General features: G+C 48.6%; 1 protein-coding gene across 3 annotated transcripts; it reads left to right on the forward strand.

Moving 5' to 3' along the window:
• The first annotated feature begins 1,591 nt into the window (after positions 1–1,591).
• On the forward strand, positions 1,592–22,187 carry Cdhr1 (cadherin related family member 1). Of its 3 annotated transcripts, XM_020185035.2 has the most exons (17): positions 1,593–1,900; positions 2,515–2,610; positions 3,521–3,666; positions 4,436–4,486; positions 5,698–5,787; positions 7,215–7,301; positions 8,575–8,691; positions 9,706–9,849; positions 11,576–11,654; positions 12,953–13,053; positions 15,305–15,508; positions 15,993–16,145; positions 17,632–17,796; positions 18,386–18,453; positions 19,018–19,246; positions 19,846–20,103; positions 20,773–22,187. In XM_020185035.2, the coding sequence occupies exons 1-17, from the start codon at positions 1,846–1,848 to the stop codon at positions 21,307–21,309; spliced, it is 2,580 nt and encodes an 859-aa protein (XP_020040624.2). In that variant the 5' UTR covers positions 1,593–1,845; the 3' UTR covers positions 21,310–22,187. The 3 variants fall into 3 exon arrangements, with proteins under 3 accessions (XP_020040626.2, XP_020040624.2, XP_073935422.1); XM_020185037.2 differs by lacking the exon at positions 15,305–15,508 and having other exon boundaries at positions 1,592–1,900; XM_074079321.1 differs by lacking the exon at positions 7,215–7,301.
• Positions 22,188–23,793: the final 1,606 nt, after the last annotated feature.

The raw sequence follows: 23,793 nt of genomic DNA on the forward strand, positions 1-23,793 counted from the left end.
ACCTTGCCCATTTATTAGCCATCTGCAAACATGTAGACAGCTTAGAAGCAAGCAGCAGACTCACCATCCACAGCTCCTTACTGGAGAAAGTCATTAACATGCATCTGTTGTTTGACCTCAATCAAGATGCACTGCTTCTCAGGACTTGCAACATGTTTACCAGAAAGATGGGAGAGGGTATCAGATTATATGAAGTCCCCACTGAGAAGTCCCTTTCCACATTAAAATGCAGCCCCCACACACACACACTGGGATGGCAGGCAGCCTGTACTTTCTTTGTCCCCCTCCAGTGCAAGTCTGTCAACTGTGAATTGAGGACAGAGACATCGAGTCTCCACTAAGGAATCCTTTGGTGAAGAGATGATGGACAGGACACAGGAAAGTTGGACCTTCTCAGCACACCAACAAAATGTATGCCCCAGGAAGCCTTGGCTCTGCCTTAGCATACCTCAGCCTCCTCATCTCTATGGAGGACTGTGGAATGCTTTGCCCTGGCTTTGTTCCAACATGTTGTGAAGCAAAGATATTGAAAGGTCCCTGCGGTTTCCAGTGTATATTTTCAGACAAAGGGCCAAGCCTAAGGGGATTCAAGAGGGGTTTTGATCAATAGGGATGGAAATTTGCTGAACATTCTACGTTCTCTGATTCATCTTCTCCCTTCTCCCTAAACCTCTAATCCTTGCTGACACTTGACCAAGGAGGCCTTGACCCTGGGCATGAAGACTGCCCCTGGGGAAGAATATTGAAACCTCAGCTGTGGAGGCCACTTCAGGGGTCTCCTCTGACTGGATGCCTTCCAAGGGCATCCTGGGAAGTAACTGGGAGAGAAGTGACTGTCCTTCAATCCTACCCCACCCAACACACAACCTGTAAGTGCTCCAGTTGGGAGAAGGGGGAGAAGCTGCATCTCCAAATACACTGCAGTGTGTGCACAGGAGAATGAGAATCTACTCAGGGTACTGTAGCAGGCACCAGGAAGAGTGGGCCTGCTGCCCCTGCTCGGTGACCAGACTGAGTGCTGGGGATGGAGAAGAAAGGGCTTCCTTGACGCCCACCAAAAGATGATGATACTGGCCTGGCACAGGAGGCAGGGTAGCAACAGGCTGAGATCCCAGAAAAGGCGTCCTTATAACCCCTCACCTTTGCTCTTTGTCTTTTGGTTCACCCTTAAAGCCTAAAGTGACCCTGTTCCTTAAACCTGCGTGGATAGCTTTTCTCCTCTCTTTTCATCTAGGGACCCCTTCGGTTGGAGGGTGGACTGTTTCTCTGCCCACTATTTTATTTTCATTGAATGCTCAGCTCAGAGAGGTCATGGAACTCCCTGACAGTTGTAAAGGAAGTTCCTGAAAAAGGGAAATCAGTGGAGCCCAAGCACCACCAAGACTAGAGGACCCTAGGAAGCCCCAATTTTCTAGTAGCCTGCCTTCTCAGGGCCATCTGGGGAAAGATGCCCCTCCCCCTCCACAGCGCCCTATCCTGGGACCTGGGACCCCTGAGCGCCAGGCGTGGGCAAAGGGAGCAGGGTAGGAGAGAGGATATTCTTGTCCCGCCCTCCTGTCCCCTGCGGAAGCTGGTCCCTCTGCTCTGAGCCCACTCACTAATTGGCCTCATTAGGCAGCGGGCAGAAGCTCTCCTGTCGCGCAGATCCCGGCGGTGTCATCCGCTTAGCGCCCTCACACCCCGCCCCGGCGCTCCCGCTCCTCGCCCCCTCCCTCCGCAGCTGTCGCCGCTGCTGCCACTGCCACCTCCATTGTCGTCTCTGCTCTTCTCGCGCGTCCGGGGCATGCTTGGTACTCCTGCGCCCGGCCTCGGCGGCGGCGAGGATCAAGACCCGCCCGCGGAGACATGAAGCGCGGCCCGTGGGCAGTCCTGGCCCTGGGGCTGCTGCGCTTCTGCCTAGGTGAGTGGTGACGGCGACGGAGGACGCGCGCTCGTTCTCCCTGGGTGGACACAGGCACTTAGTCCTGGATCGTCCACTTTCAGAGTGGGACTCGGGCTGCGGGACGCGGGAGGAGATAAAACCTTCCATCTCCCTGGCACCGGCAGGTGCCCTGGACCCCGCGGTTTGGGGCTAAGACTCGCGCTACTCTCTCCGCTTCTTCAGAGGCACGGTGGGAGGTTTGGTGACGACTCTGCTGACTCCGCAGGGCAAGAGAGGGTGTTCTGCCAAGCGGTGTGATCTTGGCCGGGGCACTGTCATCTGAGCATTCTTTCCCTAACTGTCCTTTGATGGAAGTGGGATTGTGCTATGCCTGCTTTCCAGGCGTCCCAAATATTACGTACGTATGTGACAAGGTTTAGCCCAGTCAGAGTCCACTGGAGGTAGGGTGAGATGGGGGTGACCCTCTTCAGGGCACCTCAGCTGGAATCTTCCATGGGTACCCTTGGCAGGCTGGAGTTAGGGAAGCCAAGCAGTCTCCTGTCCACTAGCAGGCAGGGCTTGATGCGTGACCACGCTGGTGCAAAGATCTCTCTGGGTGTCTGTATGTCTTCCTGCCTGTATACTCTTCCTAGCCCAGGCCAACTTCGCCCCCCACTTCTTCGACAACGGAGTGGGCAGCACCAGTGGAAACATGGCCCTATTTAGCCTCCCAGAGGACACCCCTGTAGGTGAGTAAATAACCTTGGCACCAGCCCCCCACCACATCTCCCTGAGGGCAGCTTGCATTCCCCTGGACTCAGGGACAAAACCCATGATGCCTCTGAGCCTATAGTAGAGCTAAGCACCAGGCTGCATGCTTTCCAAGGTGCCCTGTTTGTGCTCTGAATTCCCCAGGGTTATGACAGGAAAGGAGGTCACTGCCATGGTGACTCAAAAGGGGAGTGACCAGTCCTGGAGATCAGAACAAGGGCCAAAACAGCATGGCTCTAAGGTGTTGTTTATGTGCAAACTTGAGCAAACATATTTACCTCCTTGACCCTCAGGTCTCTGAGGCTCCAACTGTCTGGTATATGCAGAGCGATGCAAGGGAGAAAGAGGAGAGATTCACACTCCCTCTCCTTCATCCAGTCTGGGTCACCACCCCTTGGGAAAATGAGGAACAAAGAGGTGCCTGCATTCAGAAATCCCTGAAGAGTCAGTCCTGGCATTGGGATTTACTACTGCACAATATGTCACTCCCCTGTCTTAGTGACTGCTCCTTTCTCCCCCCCACCCCACCCCCAGTGATCCTAGGAAGCTCCCAGTCTTCGATACTGGGAGAGGTATCGTTCCAGGAAGAGGGAAATACAGTCGCTGCAAATCAGACAAGCTCTTCCTCTGTAGACTCTTGCAGATACAATCTAGAAAGTGGTTAATAATAACATCTGATAGTTGTAAAGAATAGCGATAAAAGGTGGGAAGCAGCCAGCAGGGGTGAGGCCAGCTGTGAGCAGGTTCAGGACAGTACCTTTGGCACTGAATTGAAAATATTCACTTTTTAAACAGTCACATTCTTGGCTTTGAGCAGCAACCACTTTTAGGAAAGGTTGAGTCCTAGGTTCCAGGTTTCCCTTCCTCCCTCCCCTTGTCTCCTTCCAGGTTCTCATATATATACCCTAAATGGGACAGACCCTGAGGGGGACCTCATCTCCTACCACATCAGCTTTGACCCCAGCACTAGAAACGTCTTTTCTGTTGACCCCAATTTTGGAAACATCACCTTGGTGGAAGAGCTGGACAGAGAGGTATGGGGAAGTGTGGGGAGTGCTTTGGGCTTGCTGTCTGCTGGGAGAAGGAGTTCCCCAAGAGCACACTGGTATGCATTAGACCCTCCCTGTGGAGAAGGGATCCAGGGGAGCCTTCTGGGCACTTGTGAACCAGCAGTGATGAGTATGAGCTTCCTTCCCCATTTGAGACCCCACAGCTGGCTGATCAGCCTGGTCAGCCAAATAACTGGATCTCTGCTGTGGAACTGCTACCAGACAGGCAGAGAAAGGAAAGGGAGGTATCAGAGTGTGACCCAGCAGTGGAACAAGACAGCTGCTGGTGCACTGCTCCTAAACTGTGGATGTGGTGACCTCATGGAGGTCCCATCACATCCTGGAGAGCACTGGAGACACCATAGATATGGACCATTGCCAAACTCTGGAATGTGGATAGGCACGGAGAGATAAGAGAGAGGAAAAGGAAAAAAGAAGAAAGGAATCTTCTTCCTCTAGCACACAGGGTTGGCATCTCCCCTCATTCTCCCAGGACAGTATTTTTTTTTTTTAGAGTCATGTGAGTTTAAAAGAACTCCTGAAACACAAACCCCCCCAAACAAGGTCCCAAACATGACAAGAGGCAGCTTTCAAGAGGTCTGGCACTCTGCCACCACCCCATCCTGCTCTGGGACTCCCTTGACATGCCCAAGGCTCTCCACTGGTTCATGGGACAGGGAGAGCCCCACCCAGCCTCTGGTTCCCATGGTGGTGTTAGACTCCTGGACACTTACTCAGTTCCTCTGCTTCACAGAAGGAGGATGAGATCGAAGCCATCATCAGCATTTCTGACGGCTTGAACCTGGTGAGTGTGCACCCTAGTTGGCCCCCAGATAGCATGCAGCCTCAGGCCTGAGAAGGCACAGTTCCTCTCTCAACTTTCTTGAAGGCTCCTTGGTAACCTCAAGCAGTGGCCCCTCAAGACCTGCCCTAAGTGTCGGGAGCAGAGGTCTGCAGTGAGGCCAGAGGGGAAGGAAAGAGGAAAGGGGAGGGAAGAAAGAAAGCAGGCATTCTCAGCTGAACTTCTGATGGGTCTAACCCATGCTCCTGAAGCCTGCCTTCCTCCAGCTCTGGTCTTAGGCCCCCTGCCCAGTCCCATGAGCTGAACACCTGCCTACCAAGTGTTCTTCACCTGCTGTCCACAGCCACTACTTTACCGCAGCTCTTATCAGTGCTTACTAGGATTACTGCAGCAGGCCCCAGAAGCTCCCCAGCCACCCCAAACCACCTCCCGTGTGCCATCATTGTGAAACCTAGATCTGGCCACTCCCTGGCTCAGAAAGTGCCAGCTGCTGGCCCTCACCACCCTTGGAATGAACTTCAAGCTTCCCTGGGACTCTCGAGTTCTCCCATCAGGTGCCACCTGCCCCACACAGCTGTACTCCCCCACCCACCTTTCGGACCACCTGCACAGAAATCTCCTGTCCTCCAAACTCACCCACCGTGCACCTTACTCCTCTTTGCCCTTGCACACATGGCTTCTTCCTTGCCCACCTTTCTACCTCTTTTCTCCCACCAACCTGCTGCAGGGTTTAATGAGCACTCCTCCAAGGAGGTCTTCTGCTGCCCACCCCACAGCTGGGGCTAATGCTCTTCTCAGGAATTCTGGCTGAGGCACTCAGCTCTGAGGGATGGATCTATGCAGGTCATGGTGCACGGGGTTGCCTCAAGTAGGTCCATGCAGCATTCCTGCTCTCAAGACCTGGCACTCTGCCATTATCACCCCAAATACTATCTCCACCTTCTTGTATATGCTGATCTTTGCTCCATAGCTGACTCATCATGGCCACTGAAAATCAATGTGCCCTAAGACAGTCTTCTATCTTCAGATCAGAACTCAATGCTTGGCACCAAGTGGTTACTTCGTAATACTTGTTGCATGAATGAACAAAAGAAGGAAGAAAGGAGAGGGGGAGGGAGAAAGAAAGATAGTAGGAACATACGCTGGGATCTTAGAGGCCACCATTCTTTTATCCCCGAGAAGGTCTTACTACCCTCACTCCTGCCCCTTCTCAGGTGGCAGAAAAAGTCGTGATCCTGGTCACCGATGCTAATGATGAAGCGCCCAGGTTTGTCCAGGAGCCTTATGTCATCCTGGTTCCTGAGGTGAGTGAGAGGCTGCTGGGCAGGGGAGATGCTCCCACTTAGGCCCATGCCTGATTCAGGGGCCACAGCCTGGAGCACAGACCACTTGCCCATTCCCACTGCCCTCCAGAGGGCCCTTACCTCTGTATCCTCCCCCACCTCTGCCACCATGCCCTCCCTCCCATGTTCATTCTTATGCCAAACAATGTCCATTCACTATTTTCCATTATAATCATAATGTGTGCTTATAGTGGGAATGTGAAATATATACAAAAATAGGGGGAAAGACTTAAAAGTCACTCTGCATTCCTCCAACTCGAGACCTTGTTAACTTTTGATGTATTTCCTTGTAGTATTTTTCATGTTTTTTTTCTTTTTGCGTGACACACTTGTAATTATATAAACATGCTTTCTGTATACTATTTTTACTTCATTTATACCATAAGCATTTCCCTTAATTGTAAAGTTTCGGTAGTTACCATTTTAATAGCGCCCATCAAGTGAATGTTCAATCTATCCCCTTATGATTGGATATTTAAGCTTTGAATTTTTGCTTTCAAAAGAAAAACCAACCTTTAAGCATGCTATTTTTGTTTTGAGGTAGGATCTCATTATGTAGCCCAGGCTGGCCTCAAATTCACAATCCTCCTGCCTCTTCTTCCCCAATGCTAGGATTACAGGCATGCACCACCATGCTTGGGTATTTTTCCCTCTTTAATTAAGATTTTTTTTTTAAGAAGCTGGGGGGCATAGCTCAATGGTAGAATACTTGCTCAGCATACTCAAAAACCTAGGCTCACTCCCTAGCATGGAAAAAACAGAAAGAGACAGAAAAGAAAGAAAGAAAATATTGTTTCTTTATGATACAACCCAAGATTTGAAATTAACAAGTCAAAGCATGAATGCCTGTATCACCAAATCGCTTTTCCAGAAAGTCACCTGTTTGCTCTCTGCCCTGCAATATAAAGGACAGTTTCTCTTCCCTGTCCTTTTCTAATACCAGGAAATGCCAAAGTTTAAAATATTTGCTAATTCAGTAGGAGAAAGCCATTTCATTCTTGCTCTAAATTATGGGCATGTAGCCCCTGATGATTCATGTTTGTGAACTGTGTCCTCATTTGAAAATTGCCATTTCATATTTAAGCACCTTATCTTTCCAAGTCTTGTTTTTTCTTCTCCCTCTCCCCTTGACGGGTATCTCCCAGCCTCTTGCTATGTCTTTTTCCTCTTCCTTTGCTTCCCCCTTTCCCTGCATCCACTTGACAAGTCTCCAGAGGAGATATTTCTGTCCCTGCCCATTGGATGCTCACACTCTTTGTCACCACTTTCTCACCTCTTTAGCCATTCTCCCCTCTGACCCTACTATTCCATGGCCCCCATGCTTCTATCTAGTTCCCCGAGCATCTTGTCACTGCTTCTGTTCCTTCCCTGTGGCTGTGACCCCTTAGGACACACCTTCTGGGAGCAGCATCTTTAAAGTTCATGCAGTAGACAAGGACACAGGCTCCGGAGGGAGTGTCACCTACTTCCTGCAGGTAAGATGGGACGCTCAGGATGCAAGCAGCATTCTGAACTGGAGAGGACACGAGGGCTTCCTGTACCCCCATCACCAGGGACTTTAGGCCAGTGCCTGTATTATTTCCAAGAGTAAGCACAAGAATGGGGAACGGAAAGGGACAAAAGCCTTTGCCCCTCCCTCCCTAGAGTACCAGGATCCTCAGCCCTCACTTCCCCAGCCTCTTCCCCAGGAAACCTGGGCACTTTACAGTCAAAGACTGTAAGAAATCTGTCTGAGCCTGGAATGATCACTATGAAAAATGGGAGAAGGGGCAAGTCTCAAAATAAGCAGAGCTATGATGACTCAGTCCCCATCTTCATCCATTGATGCAGTCCTGACAAAGGTGGGTACCCCTCCCCTGTCCTCCCTGCCTCTCCCTGGTCTCCCAGGAGCCAGCTGCCCTCCTTCACAAAGTTGCTGTTTCTATAGCATTTCGTCTTCTCTCCACATCTGGTCACCATTCTTCACAATTTTCAAATCAGAATGGCCTGGGGCTAAAACTACAGGTTCTAGGGAAATACCCAATACTCCACTGGTACTAAGAAATCCCCCACCTACCCATCATGTACCTTCAACACATTACCTAGCTTTTCTAGCTCAGCTTTCTCACATGTGAAATAGAAAATATAAAAGCATGTGTTTATTGAACCATTGTGAGGATTAGATACATGTAAAACTCTAATCACAGTACCTGACACCTAGTGTGTAACCCTCTCCAGTCAGAAAGGCCCCTAGCACCTCACCCTGGAGGCAGGTATCCCACCAGCCTACTCCAGCCTGCTCACCATCTCCTGCCACTCCTCAACAGATGCCCCTTGGGACAGGCCGCAGCTGCTTACTTGATGTTTTAAGGTCCCTAAGTTTCTCTCCATCACTATGAGTCTTAAGCCCCAGCTCCCTCTAAGTTAGAGCACTCTGTAGACCTTTCTACCTACTGGAACCTGTGGTCATTTCTTAGCCCAAGGCAGAGTCCACTGTGTTGTCCAGCTGAGAAGAGAGAAAAGCTGGCACCTTTCTGGAAGAGAATGTTTTGGTTTTGACTGAAGGTGTTGTGGGAGTGAAAGCCCAAACAGAGCCCATGAAGGGGAGCCTGGGATGAGAAGGACTGGGGGCCTTGAATTTGTAACCTCAGCCCCAAAGCCAGAGTTCCCACAATAATGGTCAAAAAGACCCCTTCAGTAAAAAAGAGGGCATTATTAGAGGTGGCCTGGGTTCTTCCCTGAGGTCTAGCCACTCTTCAACTCTTACAGGACCTGCACTCCACCAAGTTTGCTGTGGATCGTCACAGTGGTGTGCTGCGCCTCCAGGCTGGAGCCACTCTGGACTACGAGAAGTCCCGAACCCATTTTGTCACCGTGGTTGCCAAGGTAACAGAGGGAGGAACAGGGGAGTATCCATTCTCTCCTCAGTTTTTGTTAAGTTGGAGCACAGTGAGCAGGAGACCCAATGAGAATCAAGGGGACAAGGAGGTGGTTTCTTGGAATCTTCTCTGCCTGGACATATTTATTCTTCAGGGAAGCTGGTATCTGTGAGCTGGAGAGACCACGTTACATTCTGGGGGAGAGCTAGTGACCCCTTGAGACGTACAAGCTAGAACTCCCTAGGTAGGACTAGATGGTCCTGACATAGAAACTCATGTTCCCCGCCCCTCACATCAGTGTTCCAAAACCTGGCCTCTTTGCACCTCCATCTCTCAGTCCTTGTTTGACCTTCTCTCTGTCTGATCAGCTGCCCTCTCTGAGCCTTGAAACTAATGAAGTTCCTGGGGTTTCTGAAGTACATGATAGGGAGTTCTTCCCCACAAGCGTGTGAAACTACAGCCTTCCCTCCAGGCCTAAAGGATTCTTTACAGGAAGCCCCTTGCAAATCACATATTGGCTACAGGACATTCTGCTACAGCCAGTAACAGGTGGTCAGAGTCAGCTTTACCTGCTGGCTGCTCTGTGAGGGCTCTGGACTTCCATTACACATCCGTGGGTGAGAGCCCAGGTCATTCTTCTGTGAGCCCCATGGTCCCCAGCACAGGCTGGGCATGTGAGGTCCTCAGGAGGTGCTTGAGGCTTGGTTCCTGGCTGGTAGTGGTAATTTAGCTCTTACCACCCTCTTCCTCTGGCACTTGCCCTGCTCAATGTCCAGGAGAGAAAACTAATCCTGTATCCAAAGAAACCTGTTACACACCAAGTTTCACACATCATTTCCCAATTTCCCAACATCCCTATGAGAGGAGAATAAACTCCAGTGTGAGAGAAGCAAACAGACTTCAGAGGGAGTAGCTGGCCTCACAGCTCATAAGTGGCAGGAGCCAGATTACATGAAGCCTGTCCAATACCTAGGCCCAGACTATGTTCACCCTCCTTCTGGGGCTTCTGATTTCTCCCCAGGATGGTGGAGGCAGGCTTCGAGGGGCTGATGTAGTGTTGTCAGCCACTACAACTGTCATAGTCAACGTGGAGGACATTCAGGACATGACCCCTGTCTTCGTGGGCACACCCTACTATGGCTATGTTTATGAGGACACCCTTCCGGTAGGTGGCTGCACCCTTTAGCCAGTGTCCCCTCTAGAGACATCCTGCCCTGTCTTTCATGACTCCCTGGGTCCCCTAGCTGAGAACAGCTGGGCTCAACACCCATGCCCCACTTCATCTTGCCCTTGCCATACATAGACTGGCTCTGGACTCACCTAGACTCAGCCAGTGAACACATACTTTTGCCTTCAAAGAATAAGAGGGAGAAAACTCACCCTGGTGTGTAAAGCATCCCCTGGGTGATAAGGCTGGGTCCAAGCATTTCCGCATTCATTCAAGCTTACCCCCTGCCCAGCTTCAATGGCTGGCCCCTAGAAAGGGCAAGAGAAGTGGGGATGGCACGCGGCAGGCTATGCTTGAGCAGGGCCTTTCTCATACCTTTTATGGAGGGTGAAGTTTCCAGCCCCAAATCTATAGTCTAGGGACTCCAGACTATCCGTTCTCCCATAATCTGTTGCTGTAACCATTGTGATCCTTGTCAGGCATCCTGCACGGGCTAAGATGGAAGGCCAGTCTCAGCTTTTCTCCCTATTCGGGTTTCTGGCCTCTGGACAAGTCCCCAGAGGTCCCACTCCTTACCTAGGCCTCTGAGGCTCAGCCTCCCTGCTGCCCCATGAGCCCCCTATCCTGTATGCATCTTCCCATCTCCCAAACCACCTAATGTCCTTCTTCCTTCCCAGTTCACTTCAGGCACTGCGCTCCCTATCACATTTGGGCTGAGATAGGGTACTTCCTCTCTGCCCCCACAGCACACCAGGCACAACCCATCTGGAGCTTGTCCCTCTTTGGGGTACATCCATGTATTTATGTGTCCCCCAACTACAGCATGAGGTCCCTAAAGGCAAAGACCAGGTTGGAGCCAGACCTCACTGGGCCATAACGCAGCAGTTCACTGTGGAATTGGCTTGCTTTCTTAACTTTCACATCTCCTTGATTATTCTTCATTTATGAAACAAGAAGAAGCTGAGGACCTATAGGTGAAAACAAGCAAAGAGGGAGAGAGAAATGTTGGTGGCTTTTAGTGGATCAGCAGGAAGGATTTGAGGAGGAGCTAATGACAGAGAGAGGCGCTAAGAACCAGGGCTCAGGACAGGCTCTGGAGGGGTGGCAGTACCTGGGCCAGATCAAGATGTGGCCCTGAGTGAACAGACCAGAGGGAATGACCCAAGGAGGGTGCTTAGAAGGGGGCTGATGACAAAAGTCAAGATGAACTTGTCAAGCTGTGCCCCCCACACCTAAAACCCTTTGAACAACACAGGCTAAGAGCCACAGAATAAGATCCTAATTCTTAGACTTGGTATTTGAGGCACTCCATGACCCACCCCTCTCCCCCCTGCCCCTCACCTCTCCCCTATGCACCTCTAGGTGGGATGAGGACAAAAGACAGTGAAGAACAGTAGGGTGAGATGGGCAGGGGAGGGGCAGCAGAGTGAGGGCTGAGTGGGGCATGGGGATCAGGAGTCAGTTAGGAGGCCTGAGACTCTTTAGGCAGCCCATATTCTGACCCTATGGTCCAGGAACAGCAAGATTTAGGCTGTGACTCCAGAACGCAGTATGTGCGAAGAGCCCAGCAGAGCAGAGCAGGGCAACACTTCAGGGTCACTCCGAGGCCTGGCTCTTTTCTTGGATAGGGGAGGCACCTTCCCCTCCACGATGGGGCAGTGTCTGGGGAGGGGAGATACCCAGAGTCACCATCAGCTCAGGACGCCACTCCTGTTCCCTCAAGGGCTCAGAGGTGCTGACAGTGGTTGCCATGGATGGAGATCGAGGCAAACCTAACCACATCCTCTACAGCCTCGTGAATGGTGAGTCTGGACAGCTTTGGGGCTATGGTTCTAACTCTCTAGGTTTGCAGAACCAGGTTCTCCAACCTCTCTGGGCCCTGGTTCCCTTGTGTATAGGACCAGGAGGCCAAGAAGCTGTGGAGAGGAGGGGCCAGGCCCCTCAGGAGATGTCAAGTGTTTTCGTCTTTGTTTGTCATTATGTCCAGTGATAGGGAGGGAAGCATGGGGCCTAAGAGCAACACAGGCTGCGCTTATCTGTGTTCCTTTCACTCTGGATATGCACTCATTAATGGAAACGAGGGGCAATGTTTCTTACACTCTTGGAATTGGTGTATTTTGTTCTCATTCTTTTTCATCTTTGACCTAGAACATACAGCTGGATTGAACAAAGGAAATGCAATGATGCTGTAGAATTTCCCTACTACTAGCTCTGTGTGTGGATGAGAAAACTGAAGCTCAAAAGTGCTAAACAGGCATCCCAAGTCCCCACCACTGGATCTGAACCTAAGTCAGCTGACTGGTGTGTCCTGTTCATGTACCTGGCAGGGCTGAGCAGACCTCAGTGTCCTTGGGGTGGTCTTTGCTACCCTCAAGAGGCCACGTCAACACACCTAGAGCCTGATCCCAGTTGTGCATATGTCTCTTACCCAGATACCACCACCCCCGACCCTATCCCTAGGACATGCCTAGTGCACACTTGTCTTCCAGCAACTCCAGCATTAACAAACATGCCCACCCTCACACGTGGGTTCCTCCCCAGGCATACAAGCCCTCAGTGCTTTCCCTCCTCCAATCACTGCCACCTGTACCCCAGGTGTACCTGTACCCCAGGTGTACCCCACCTGTACCTGTTACAGTATACCTACCCCATCCCCCTCTTCACCTCTCCCTCTCCACACCCTCCATCTCCTGCAGCTTCCTTAGGTTCTTTCCTGTCCCTCTCTCTCTTCCCTTCCTCCAGTCACTTCTCTCCTTTATTCCTTTCCTCATCACCATCTCTGTGTAGGTTTTGCTCCCATTTTCTTTGCTACACACACACACACACACACACACACACACTCATAGTGTCATACATAAGAGAAAGGACCCAGTATGCAACCTGGGAGCTGGACAGAAGTGAATTCAAGTCTAACCTCTGCCCTGAGCTGCTTAGCCCCTCTGAGACTCGGTTTCCTCATTGGCAAGGTATAGACGATTGACTGTATTAACATTCCATGAAGAGATGGAAGAGTGGGGGGTGGAGGAGGATGTTTTAGGAGCATGACCCCCCTGCTCCCTCCTGTGGCCCTTTGCTGAACTGCAGAGCACATTTCTGACAGGGAGTGATGGAGCTTTTGAAATTAATGAGACGTCTGGAGCCATCTCTGTCACGCAGAGCCCTGCCCATCTCTGGAGAGAGGTGTATGAGCTGCATGTACAGGTAATACTGCTTTGTCTTGGCCTTCTCTGCTCACTTTCCAGCACTGAAAAGCTACAGAGGCCATAAAACCTAGGCCCTCCCTCCTCCAGGGACCCAGTCTGGGGAGGGAGCTAGATATCACTGTAAGGAGCACCTACATCAGGCCGCAGCAGACATATGGAAAGCACCCAATGAAGGGAAACAACTTCACAAGCAGGAAACATGAAAAGGCAGGAGGGAGCATGACTGAAGCAGCAATGTGTCCAGCATGGTTAGGATCCAGTAGATGGGACCGTGGATGGTTGGGATGAAGTAGAGCACTACAAACCACAAGAGTCGAGGCTGGGGGACAACAGCACGAGATGTAATGGGACATCAACAAGCAGTCAAATGAGACTGGAGCAGAGTCCATGAACAGCATCGGGAGCAAGGTAGTAATCCCAGACTGGTGCCAGAAGAACAAGGCCCTAAATGCAAATTACAGGTTTTTCCTTAGAGCAGATTATGTGACCATTTAAAGTCACATGGAGGCTGTGATTAGAAGGGTCCCACACTAAGCTTAATGCCCTGCTGTTTGCTCTCTTGAATTTCTTACTAACTTTCCACGGTGGTGGACCTGCCAATTAGTAGCTGGTCCTGTCCAAGTGCAATAAAGAGCCATGGAAAGGTTTTGAGCAGAATTGCAGTTTATAGGTTGGAAAGCTCACTCCAGTGAGGTTCCTGAATTTGGAAAGGCCATCAAAGATTTCCAGAAGCCTATTTTGGGAATGGGAGTTCAGTGTATGTGGGGTAGCTGCAGGACTATGTGTATTATGAGTGTCCAGGAGATAGGACTGACAAAAGTCCTAGCCTAGCAGTAAGAACCTGGTCTTGATTCCATTGTGAAGGGAACTGGGCACAAGGCAGGGCTACCAGGCAAGGTGTCAGAGGAAGGGGATTTGTGGGGGTAAGGGAAGATGGGATGGCAGAAAGTTCAAATTGTAAAATAAGAAGGAGGCAGATTTCACAGAACATGGCAATTGACTGTCTGCAGTCGGGGAGGAATGATTGAGGTGTGAATGAAGTCCAGGATGACACCATGCAATAAGGAACACCAGAGAGGAAGCAAGTTTTGCAGGAGGGAAATGATGCATCTGGGTGCCTGGGGTGCAAGGTGAAACATTCAATCTTGGTCATAAAGGTTTGGATCATGGAGGAAATATTGTCTACACACCCTGTGAAAGGTATAGGAGGAAGGGAGATTACCCAGAGAATGGCCATAGGGACAGAGGAGCAGTTGGCTAAGTCCACAACTACGAGAGCATGGGAGGCTAAGAGTAAGGAGGAGAGAACAGGTGAAAGAAACCCTAGAAAGATCAGAGAAGTGAAGGGGAGCTTTCTGAGAGCAGTCATTTTAGCCACAGGAATCAAACCTTGAGAAGGTGCAAAGGTGGTAGTGAGGATGCTTCATGGAAGTCAGTGTGAAATATGTAAATGCAGGACAGGTGAGAATTGAGTGGGAGAAGGCACGGACTTCTGAAAAGGGAAAGAGTTAAGGACAGCAGCCAGGTGTGAAGAAGCAGGGTCTAGGGAGGGTCATTTTAGGAGAGCATCCTTACAGAGCCAGAGCACCCTTATGGACAAACGGAAAGGAGACCCCAAAACAGGCCCTTATGATATTTACCACATGGTTCATGAAGTGCCTATGGACCCTGAGCCCTGGCTTTGCAGCCTGTATAGTTATCTAATGCTTCCAAACAAATTGCCCCAACTTAGTGGCTTAAAACAACACAATTCATATCTCAGTTTGTGGGAGCCAGGAATCCAGACTTATCTGGACCAGGTCCTCAGCTCCAAGATCTCTTGCATGGCTATAATCAGATTGTCACTGTCTGTGTATGGGGACTGGGGTCTCATCTGGATGCTCTGCTGGAAAAGTATTAGCTTCCTGGCTTACTTTGTTATTGCCATTACTTAGTTGCTTGACGCCTGTTGGCTAGAGCTTACAATTAGTTCCTGGTTACATAGACTTCACCAGCATAGCTGCCCTCTTCATCAAAGCCAGCAAGAGAGATTCTGCTAGCAAAATGGAAGTTATAGTCTCTTGTAATCTAACCATGAAGTGACATCCCATCATCTTTACCATATGCCATCAGTCAGAAGCAAGTGTTGAGTTTAGGCCACCCTTAAGGAGAGGGGATTGGACAAAGGCAATGGATACCAGGAGGCAAGATCATTGAGGCCAACAAGATTCCACCTGACACACAGCTATAGAAACTTGTTCCCACCCCAGGTGACAGAGGTCAGTTCTGCAGGGATCCCAGCTGCCCAGGCCATGGTACCAGTCACCATCAGGATCGTAGACCTCAACAACCATCCACCAACATTCTATGGAGAGAACGGGCCCCAGAACAAGTTTGAGCTGTCCATGTATGAACACCCACCCCAAGGGGAGATCCTGCGGGGCCTCAAGATCACTGTCAATGACTCAGACCAGGTGTGTGGTCCTGCCCTCAAACTGACTAGGTCTGCATCAACCTTCGATCTTCAACAGCTTATGTAGCAGGGGCCAGAAAGTTTGCAAAATGAATGAAACAAGAGGGTATGACCAAGAAAGAGTGGAGGGTCAGTAACCAATCAAAGACTATATCTGCTAAGCCTAAAGGCATTCACGATCAATTAAAAAGTAAAAGCCAGTCAATCAAAAGTCCTCTGTATCTGACCCTCCAAATTGGTGTCTGTAAATGTGTCCTGCCACCTCCTATGCCCAGCACAAGACTAGACCTAATGCACTTGTTATTTTGCTTAACCTTCATACCCTACTAAATCTTTCTGATTCTTAATCAACTCACCTTCAGAAAGAAACACTATTCACCTTTCAGGTTTAAAGGCACAAGAAGACTCGCAACTTAGCATAAATATTTAATGCATTTCTATTCCCTTTTATCTTTTGTTTCTTCTTTCCAAACTCTATTGCTCAGGGTGCCAATGCCAAATTCAACTTGCGGCTGGTGGGACCTGGAGGCATCTTTCGAGTGGTCCCACAAACAGTTTTGAATGAAGCCCAAATCACCATCATCGTGGAGAACTCAGCAGCCATTGATTTTGAAAAGTCCAAAGTGTTAACCTTCAAGGTAGGTGGTGCTTTGTACTACCCTAAAGGGGTGAGTCAGGAATTCACTCCAACATCTTGATTCATTCTTGAGGGACCCTTGTCACCTCCTGCCTATCCTGGCCCTATTCTTTTCCTCCTAGGCCCTCTGCCCCTCTTGCTGTTGTGGGGAACAGGTGGTGGGCTGGAATAGGGGGAGAAAAGTGACCCACAGTTTCTTCAGACTGCTCACAGCCTCAGCCTCATTGAGCACCCAGTTTCTAAACCACAACTAGCCCAGGAATGCAAGGGCTGGGGAGTCATAGGTAAAGTACCAGTATCACTTGTCATATTAACAGATATATACAGAGAAACTGTATGATTATCAAGATAGATTTTTCTCATGGGCCATGGACATCTATCCTCTATTCTGATAATTCTGATAACAACCTTAGCAGAAGAGGGAAATGTCATTTGTAATTATGTAAAATTAGAAATTTATATAAGTAATGCATATTATATATTAACAGACAAGTTAGGTATTAATAAAAACTGAAATTATGTGAATCAACATTATTTATCATTATATACCCATGCACACTTACAGCCAGCATCACACTAAAAAACAAAATACTGAAAGTATTCTATGAAGCTGGGAACAAAACATGAATACCTACTGTCACCACTGTTATTTAGCACAATGTTTAGGACAACAATATTCCTGGATAAACAAAGGAAATAAGAACCGCAACCATTAGAAAGGAAAAACCAAAATGAACATTATTTGTAAGGAATGTGATTGTTTCCTTAGAAAAATCTAAGAAAAATTATTGAAAAACTATTAGAAATATAGAGAAATTACTAACACTGTTGATTACAAAATTAGTATCCCAAATCCAATTGTTCTCCTACATTCTCTCCCCAAATAAGAAAATATACTGCAATAAAAGATTCTCTTTTACAAAAACAATTTTTACAAAAACAATTAACAGATAAAATTCCTAGAAACTGCTATAATAAGAAACATGAGGCATTTAAATTATGAAAAATGCAAAATTTCACAAAGGGATACAAAAGAGGCAAGGCATATTAAGGTGTTCCTTGTTATAAAAATGTAAAATTTCCTTAAGTTAATAAAGAATTAACTGCAGTTAATTCTTACCTAGAATTTCCTTTGGAGAGGTGATGAAAAGCCTTGATAAAATTATGCTAGTCTTTATCTGGAGAAACAAACTTATAAGAATTGTTGGCCTGAAACTACAGAGGAATATACAGATCAGTAGAACAAAAGAAAAAGGCCCCAATACAAATGGGAATGATAAGAAAGCTGGCATTGCAAGCCCACTAGGGAGGAAAGATGTGTAGCCACACATCATGGTGGCAGGAACACTTAGTGATAGCTGAGAGTAAGACTAGGAAACAAGGCAGGTGGAGTGCTGGTGGGGAGTGGTGGGGAGACAGGTGTGGGACAGTTCTTGGCAGTGTGGCCACCCATTCAGACAAGCCCTCGGTTCTGCTTCCTTCCCCAGCTTCTGGCCATTGAAGTGAACACCCCAGAGAAATTCAGTTCCACAGCGGATATTGTGATCCAGCTCCTGGACACCAATGATAATGTCCCCAAGTTCACCTCCCACTACTATATTGCCAGGATCCCTGAGAACGCCCCAGGAGGTTCCAACGTGGTGACTGTCACAGTATGTTGGGAATTGGCCCAGGGCCCAGGGGTGATTTAAACTGAATTCTACTTTAAATCACAAGGCCTACTATTTTTGGCTGTGATTCTGAACAAGCTGCTTGCACTCTCTTAGTCTCTGTTTCTTCATCTATGCAATGGATGCTGTGCCATCCCTCACTGCTTATGTAGCAGGGGTCAAACAAGGGAGAGAGTCTCCAGGCAAGGCAGGAATTACAAATCTCTTATAATCTACTCATGATGTGAAAACTCATCATCTTTGCCATAAGCTATTAGTCAAAAGCTAGTCCCTATGCCACTTGCTTATCAGTGGTTACAATGAGAACTTATGTGTAAACCCAAGCATGGGACATGGGACCCATCCCTTTCCTTATAAATAAGGAACAAATGCTTTCTAAACCTAAACCTTTTGGTTTCTCCAACACTTGGGACCTCTCTGGAGGAAAGCTAGGAACCCAAGGCAGGCTCCAGGTCAATTCTTCCCTGGATGAATGAACCCCAGGCTTCCCTTGAAAGAAGCCCTTGACTACAGGAGGTACCAGTGTGCTTGGCCAATGGGCAGGTGCCACTAGGAGTTTTCTTTCTTCCAGGCTGTGGATCCAGACACAGGACCCTGGGGCAAAGTCAAATACTCCATCTATGGGACTGGGGCAGACCTGTAAGTAGATCCATAGCCCCAGATAGAGTCTCTGACAGGAATTTGAGAGGCTTTGACTGAAGGAAGTCTTTGCTAATGGGCAGGAAGGATTTGAAAGGGATAGGGGCCTAGGTTGGGGGATAAGCATCTCCAGGGTTCAAGGTGGGAAGAAGGCAAGGAGTGAAGGAAAGCAGTCTGAGCCGAGGTATAGGGAATACACACAGTGTGGTAACAGAGAGAAGGTTATGGTTACAGCCTGGAGGCAGGGCCCATGGCTTCAGGAGCCAGGCAAGTAAGACTGGGCTGGGGAGCAAGCAGGCGAAGGCAGCAGAGTTAAAGGCTGCAATTTGGGTTGTTAAGCTCCATAGAAATAGAGAGATGAGTCAATGGGTGGATCTGTCTCCCAGACTGCAAGGATGGAAAAGGAGCAGCAGGTGGGATGCCTTAGAGAAGCTGAATGATACCTCACTGCTGTTTCTGGAGGCAGCTCATCATTGCAGGCTTGTGCATGTGTGCATGAATCCATGTGTGTAAGGGGAATGCATGCATGTGTGCACAAGTGTCTGAGCTCTCTGTGCTTGGCAGGTTTCTGATCCACCCATCCACTGGGCTTATCTACACTCAGCCCTGGGCCAACCTGGATGCTGAGGCCACTGCTAGGTACAACTTTTATGTGAAGGCAGAGGACATGGAGGGAAAGTACAGCCTGGCTGAGGTATTTGTCAATCTGCTGGATGTTAATGATCACTATCCCCAATTTGGAAAGAGCATCCAAGAGAAGACAATGGTGCTGGGGACTCCATTGAAAATTGAGGTGAGTTTTGGAGGCAGCTGATCTGTCCTGAAAGCTTGTTTCCTGCAACTGTGAGAGGCCCTGGGCATAAGAATTTAGTCTAAAATAAAATGCATTAGACTCCCACCAGTGGCAATAGACTACAAGGTACTTTATATAACCTCATCTCCACCCCGACACAGAAAATTCCTCTGAGAAAGAATACGTTACAAATGAAAACTGAATCTGCCTGCCTTCAAAGCAATGCTTTTCTCACTATGTATGACCTCTGTAATCCAACAGACTTGACTTTGAATCCCAGCTCCCCTCCATTCCACCTCGACCCTTAGAGAAGTCACTTAGCACCCAAGTTTTTATTTTTCCATCCATAATATGGATTTACCAATACCTACTTCCTAGACTAACTCTGAGAATATAATCAAATAATATACATGTAAGGCCTAACTTGGGCCCTGGTTTATAGTAGGGCACACAGTCTTCTTTCCCAACTCAGTCCACTCCAGGTAGGATCAGAAACATTTCCCATCAACACAGCAAGTCTCATATGACATGCTGATTTACCCATTGTGCACAAGTGTCTTCCCCCATGCCCACCTCTATCTGCTCCACCATGTTGACAGGCTACAGACCAGGATGCAGAGGAACCCAACAACCTAGTGGACTATTCCATCACCCATGCTGAACCAGCCAATGTGTTTGACATCGATGCACACACAGGGGAGATCCGGCTCAAGAACTCCATCAACTCTCTAGATGCCCTACACAATATCACACTCAGTAGGGACTACAGATGGTCCCTCGAGGTCCAGGCTAAAGACCGAGGCTCCCCATCCTTCAGCACCACAGCCTTACTCAAGATTGACATCACAGACACTGAGGTAGGTACAAAGGTATGGTTGGCGGAGTGGGCAGAGGGCCAGCCCAGACCTCTCTGCAACATGGACAAGGGAGAGAAGAACCATGTCCTTGACTTCTTCTAAAATATGTTCAGTGCTATCAAGGGCTTTTTGTACCATCCAACTTAGGAACCAAGTTGAAATTCTAGTTTCAATACTTATTAATGGTGTGACTTAAGGCTTTGCTAAGCCTCTATTACCTTTCCTGCAAAATAGGAATAATGATGCCCCTTCACATGGGTGTTGAAAGATAGAATTAAAACATCAAATGTAGTTATTTGTTTAGTGTCTGGCAGAAGGTTATTACTTAAGGAGTTTCTGATAATGTTGGCTTAATGGATCTCCCTCCACACGCAAAGGCAAGCAATATCCTACTCTCTAAGGACAGAGTCCAGCAAAGCAGGACTTGAATCTAAAAAAGTTATTTGCATCATGCTCTGCCTGAGTGTGTTGTTCTACAGGATGATTTGCACCATCCTCTTTCTGTGTGCATTTTTTTTAATATAAAGAAGCCCAGAATGCTTATCTGAAAGGGGTACCTGATGGCAAAGTGTTTAAAACCTCTCAGGCTTAAGGAAGCTCACACCTCTGCTCTGTCCTCTGGGGATTAAGAGGGAACGGTTGAATGCAGGGGATGGCTCTTTCTTCCAGACGCTGTCCCAAGATTCCATGTCTGCCTTCCTGATTCAGACCAAGGACAATCCCATGAAGGCTATGGGTGTGCTGGCCGGCATCATGGCCATTGTTGTGGCCATAACTGTTCTCATCTCTACTGCCACCTTCTGGCGCAACAAGAAGTCCAACAAGGTCCTGCCTGTGCGTCGTGTGCTCCGAAGACGGCCCAGTCCTGCACCCCGCACAGTCCGCATTGAATGGCTCAAATTCAGGAAGGCCAAGGCTGCTACAAAGTTCATTCTCAAAGAGGATCTTCCCAATGAGAACTTCAACAACAGCAGTGCAGGAAGCTCACTGCCCCCAAGAGCTCCAGCTCTCCCACCACCCCCCAGAATGGCACCCAGTATGGCTGCCCACTGGACAGTGCCTACAGTTTCTGGATCCATCACCCCTCAGCAACCCCAAAAGTCACCCAAACCCAAGGCCTTGGGAAGCCCTGTCCAGTCTACTTTGGTCTCTGAGCTCAAGCAAAAGTTTGAGAAGAAGAATATAGACAACAAGGCATACTTCTAGAGTATGTCTGTGGCCCCTTTCTTTCCTTCCCCCCAAAACAGGCCACCCTACTGCTCCCTACCCTCTGCTCTTCAAGGTCACCCCTGTTTTGTACAATGATGTAGCCCCCATATACAGGACTGTACACAGGGATTTCTTGGGCTATGGATTGCAATTAGTAAAATCATCCCATTACCCAAATCTTTGACACAGTTACAATATTTAACCATTCTTCAGAGGCTAGGAAGTAACAACATCCATGTTATGCACCTTGTACTCAGCAAACCCAACTTCACAGTTGCTTAAGTGCCACTGATATTTCATCATCCGTAGTCAAGGAACAGGGCCCTGGTCACATGTGACAAAGCCAACAAGAATCTGGACTCTAAAACCTACACCTAAGAGCAGGTACAGGAATTGGAGGTAAGCCATGGAAGAGCAAACGTAGACAAGAGGAGGGCCAAGATGTTCTAAAAACTCATGCTGACTGCAGGGCTATGCCTGAAGCCATTGGAACAATGGAGTTTGGCTTCTGGGTGAGATATCCAGCCTCTGCTATGCCCAGGAACACAGAGGTATAAGATGGCTTTGCCAAGAGTGAGGACAGATGATGTCACCAGCTAGGACTGTTCTGAACCCAGAAAATGGGGCCACAGTGATCTAGAAGCAACTGGAAGAGTGTCAATGCCCCTCTCTGAGGAACTGCTCCCTGTCCAAGGAACTGCTCCCTGTCTTGAAGAAATAGTACAGGGTGGTAGGCAGATATCAGGGAAACTGATCTGGGGAGACCCGTTTTTATCCAGATCGTCTGCTCATATCATGTAACCTTAGGCAAACTGTTCAAAATTCCTGATCACCTTCTTCCTTGTCTGAAAAATGAAGAACTTATGTTCAAGAAATTAGTCGTGCTGAGGGCTTTAATCAAGTGCAAAGGGACAGGAATGCAAAGTATTTTTCTATAGGCCAGTTCTCTGAGTGCAGTTCTTCCAGAAAGTATTAGAGCCTCATAGCTACTCTGCTGAGTGTCCCCAGAAGGTGCTTAGCTGGATTTGGGGACAGACACTGGTCCCAGACAGCCAGAGTCTAAGGATGGCTTTGTCCTGACTCACATACTTCCCTTCCATTCTCTTCTCACCTCATACTACTGTCAGAGAGCACCAGAGCTGGGCAGCAACATTCAGTCCAAGCCTCTGTTTTGCCTGAGATAAAAGAAATGCATTTCCAAGAGAGGAGCAATTGGCCCAATGCCACACAGTGAGTTGGAAGCAGAGATCTGGTCTCAGGGCTTCTGGTCCTCGGCATTGTCCTCTAGCTGTAGCACACCTTGTCAGTGTGTGACAGTTTCTCCAAGGAGAGACATCTTGCAAGGTCACTCTGGTTAATACATAGAGGTTCTGCTCTGCTTTAAGCAGCCTTCTAGAAGGAAATCTAGACATGAACACAGAGAAAGAAAAGCCCAATCATTTTTTGTATTTTGTTCAACTAGCTAATAAGCCCTCTAGAATACATTGGTGATTTTTTGTGAACAGGTTGAACGCACATGTGGTTTTCTTGATGTCCAAGTCAGTGTTTTGGGATGTTACCCAGATGTGCCAGTGTGCAGAGTCCTTGTCAGGGTGTCGGCAGTTCCCAACCTGGCAGTATTAAGGGGTGAGCTCTAGCATGCCAGGAACCAATTGGTATTTTCCGGTTCATGTTTCAAGAGAGGGCTGGGCTGGATAAGGTTTGCCCTCCACAGGGAATACAGAATCCTTACAACATGCATGCAATCAACCTCTTTTGTAAATGCTAAATAAAATCTATTAACCAAAGGGCAAGCCGATTTCCTGCTCCCTACTTACATTTGTGTTTTCTGACTTGTGGAGATCAGTCTTCCTGACCCATGGCTCCTTTGGCAGGTGTCTTTCTCCCTAACTCCCAGATGTTACTTTTTTAGAGGCTGCAAAATTTTGATCAAATCACCTGCCTGCACTTCAAACAGCAGCACATTTGCAGACTTGTCTACCTAACCTTGACCCATCCTGGACTTGGATGGGGCTTTATTCCCAAGCAGAACAACCCCAGGCAGGACTGTTCAGGTAGGAAGGGGTCTGGAGCAAGAACTAATTACCCCAGTGAAACCCAGCAGAAGCAGGAGTTGGGAAACTTGGCATGGACCTGAGAACAGAAGAAGCAGTGTTCTCTCTGGAACTGTGGTTGTGAGCACTGATGGCTGGAATCTCAGGCCAGCTTATGGGCCTTGAGAGAAGGTTGGGCCCCTGTACAAGCCTAGGAGCTTGAACCAAAGCAGAGCCAGTCTTAGCAATTGACCATGGAAGGGAAAGGACCTCGTAGCCAGCACAAACCAAAGAGACCAGAAAATGTAATCAGCACTGGAAGAGACATGGCCAGTGGGGTAGAATCAGCCAAGTCCTGCTTCATTAGGGAATGGCAGAGTAAGGGGCTTCCTGTTCCATCACACTGGGACAGGTCCAAACCTACATGGTGGCACAATGTTAGACCTCC

The sequence above is a fragment of the Castor canadensis genome, chromosome 7, assembly GCF_047511655.1.
Source record: "Castor canadensis chromosome 7, mCasCan1.hap1v2, whole genome shotgun sequence".
NCBI lineage: Eukaryota > Metazoa > Chordata > Mammalia > Rodentia > Castoridae > Castor > Castor canadensis.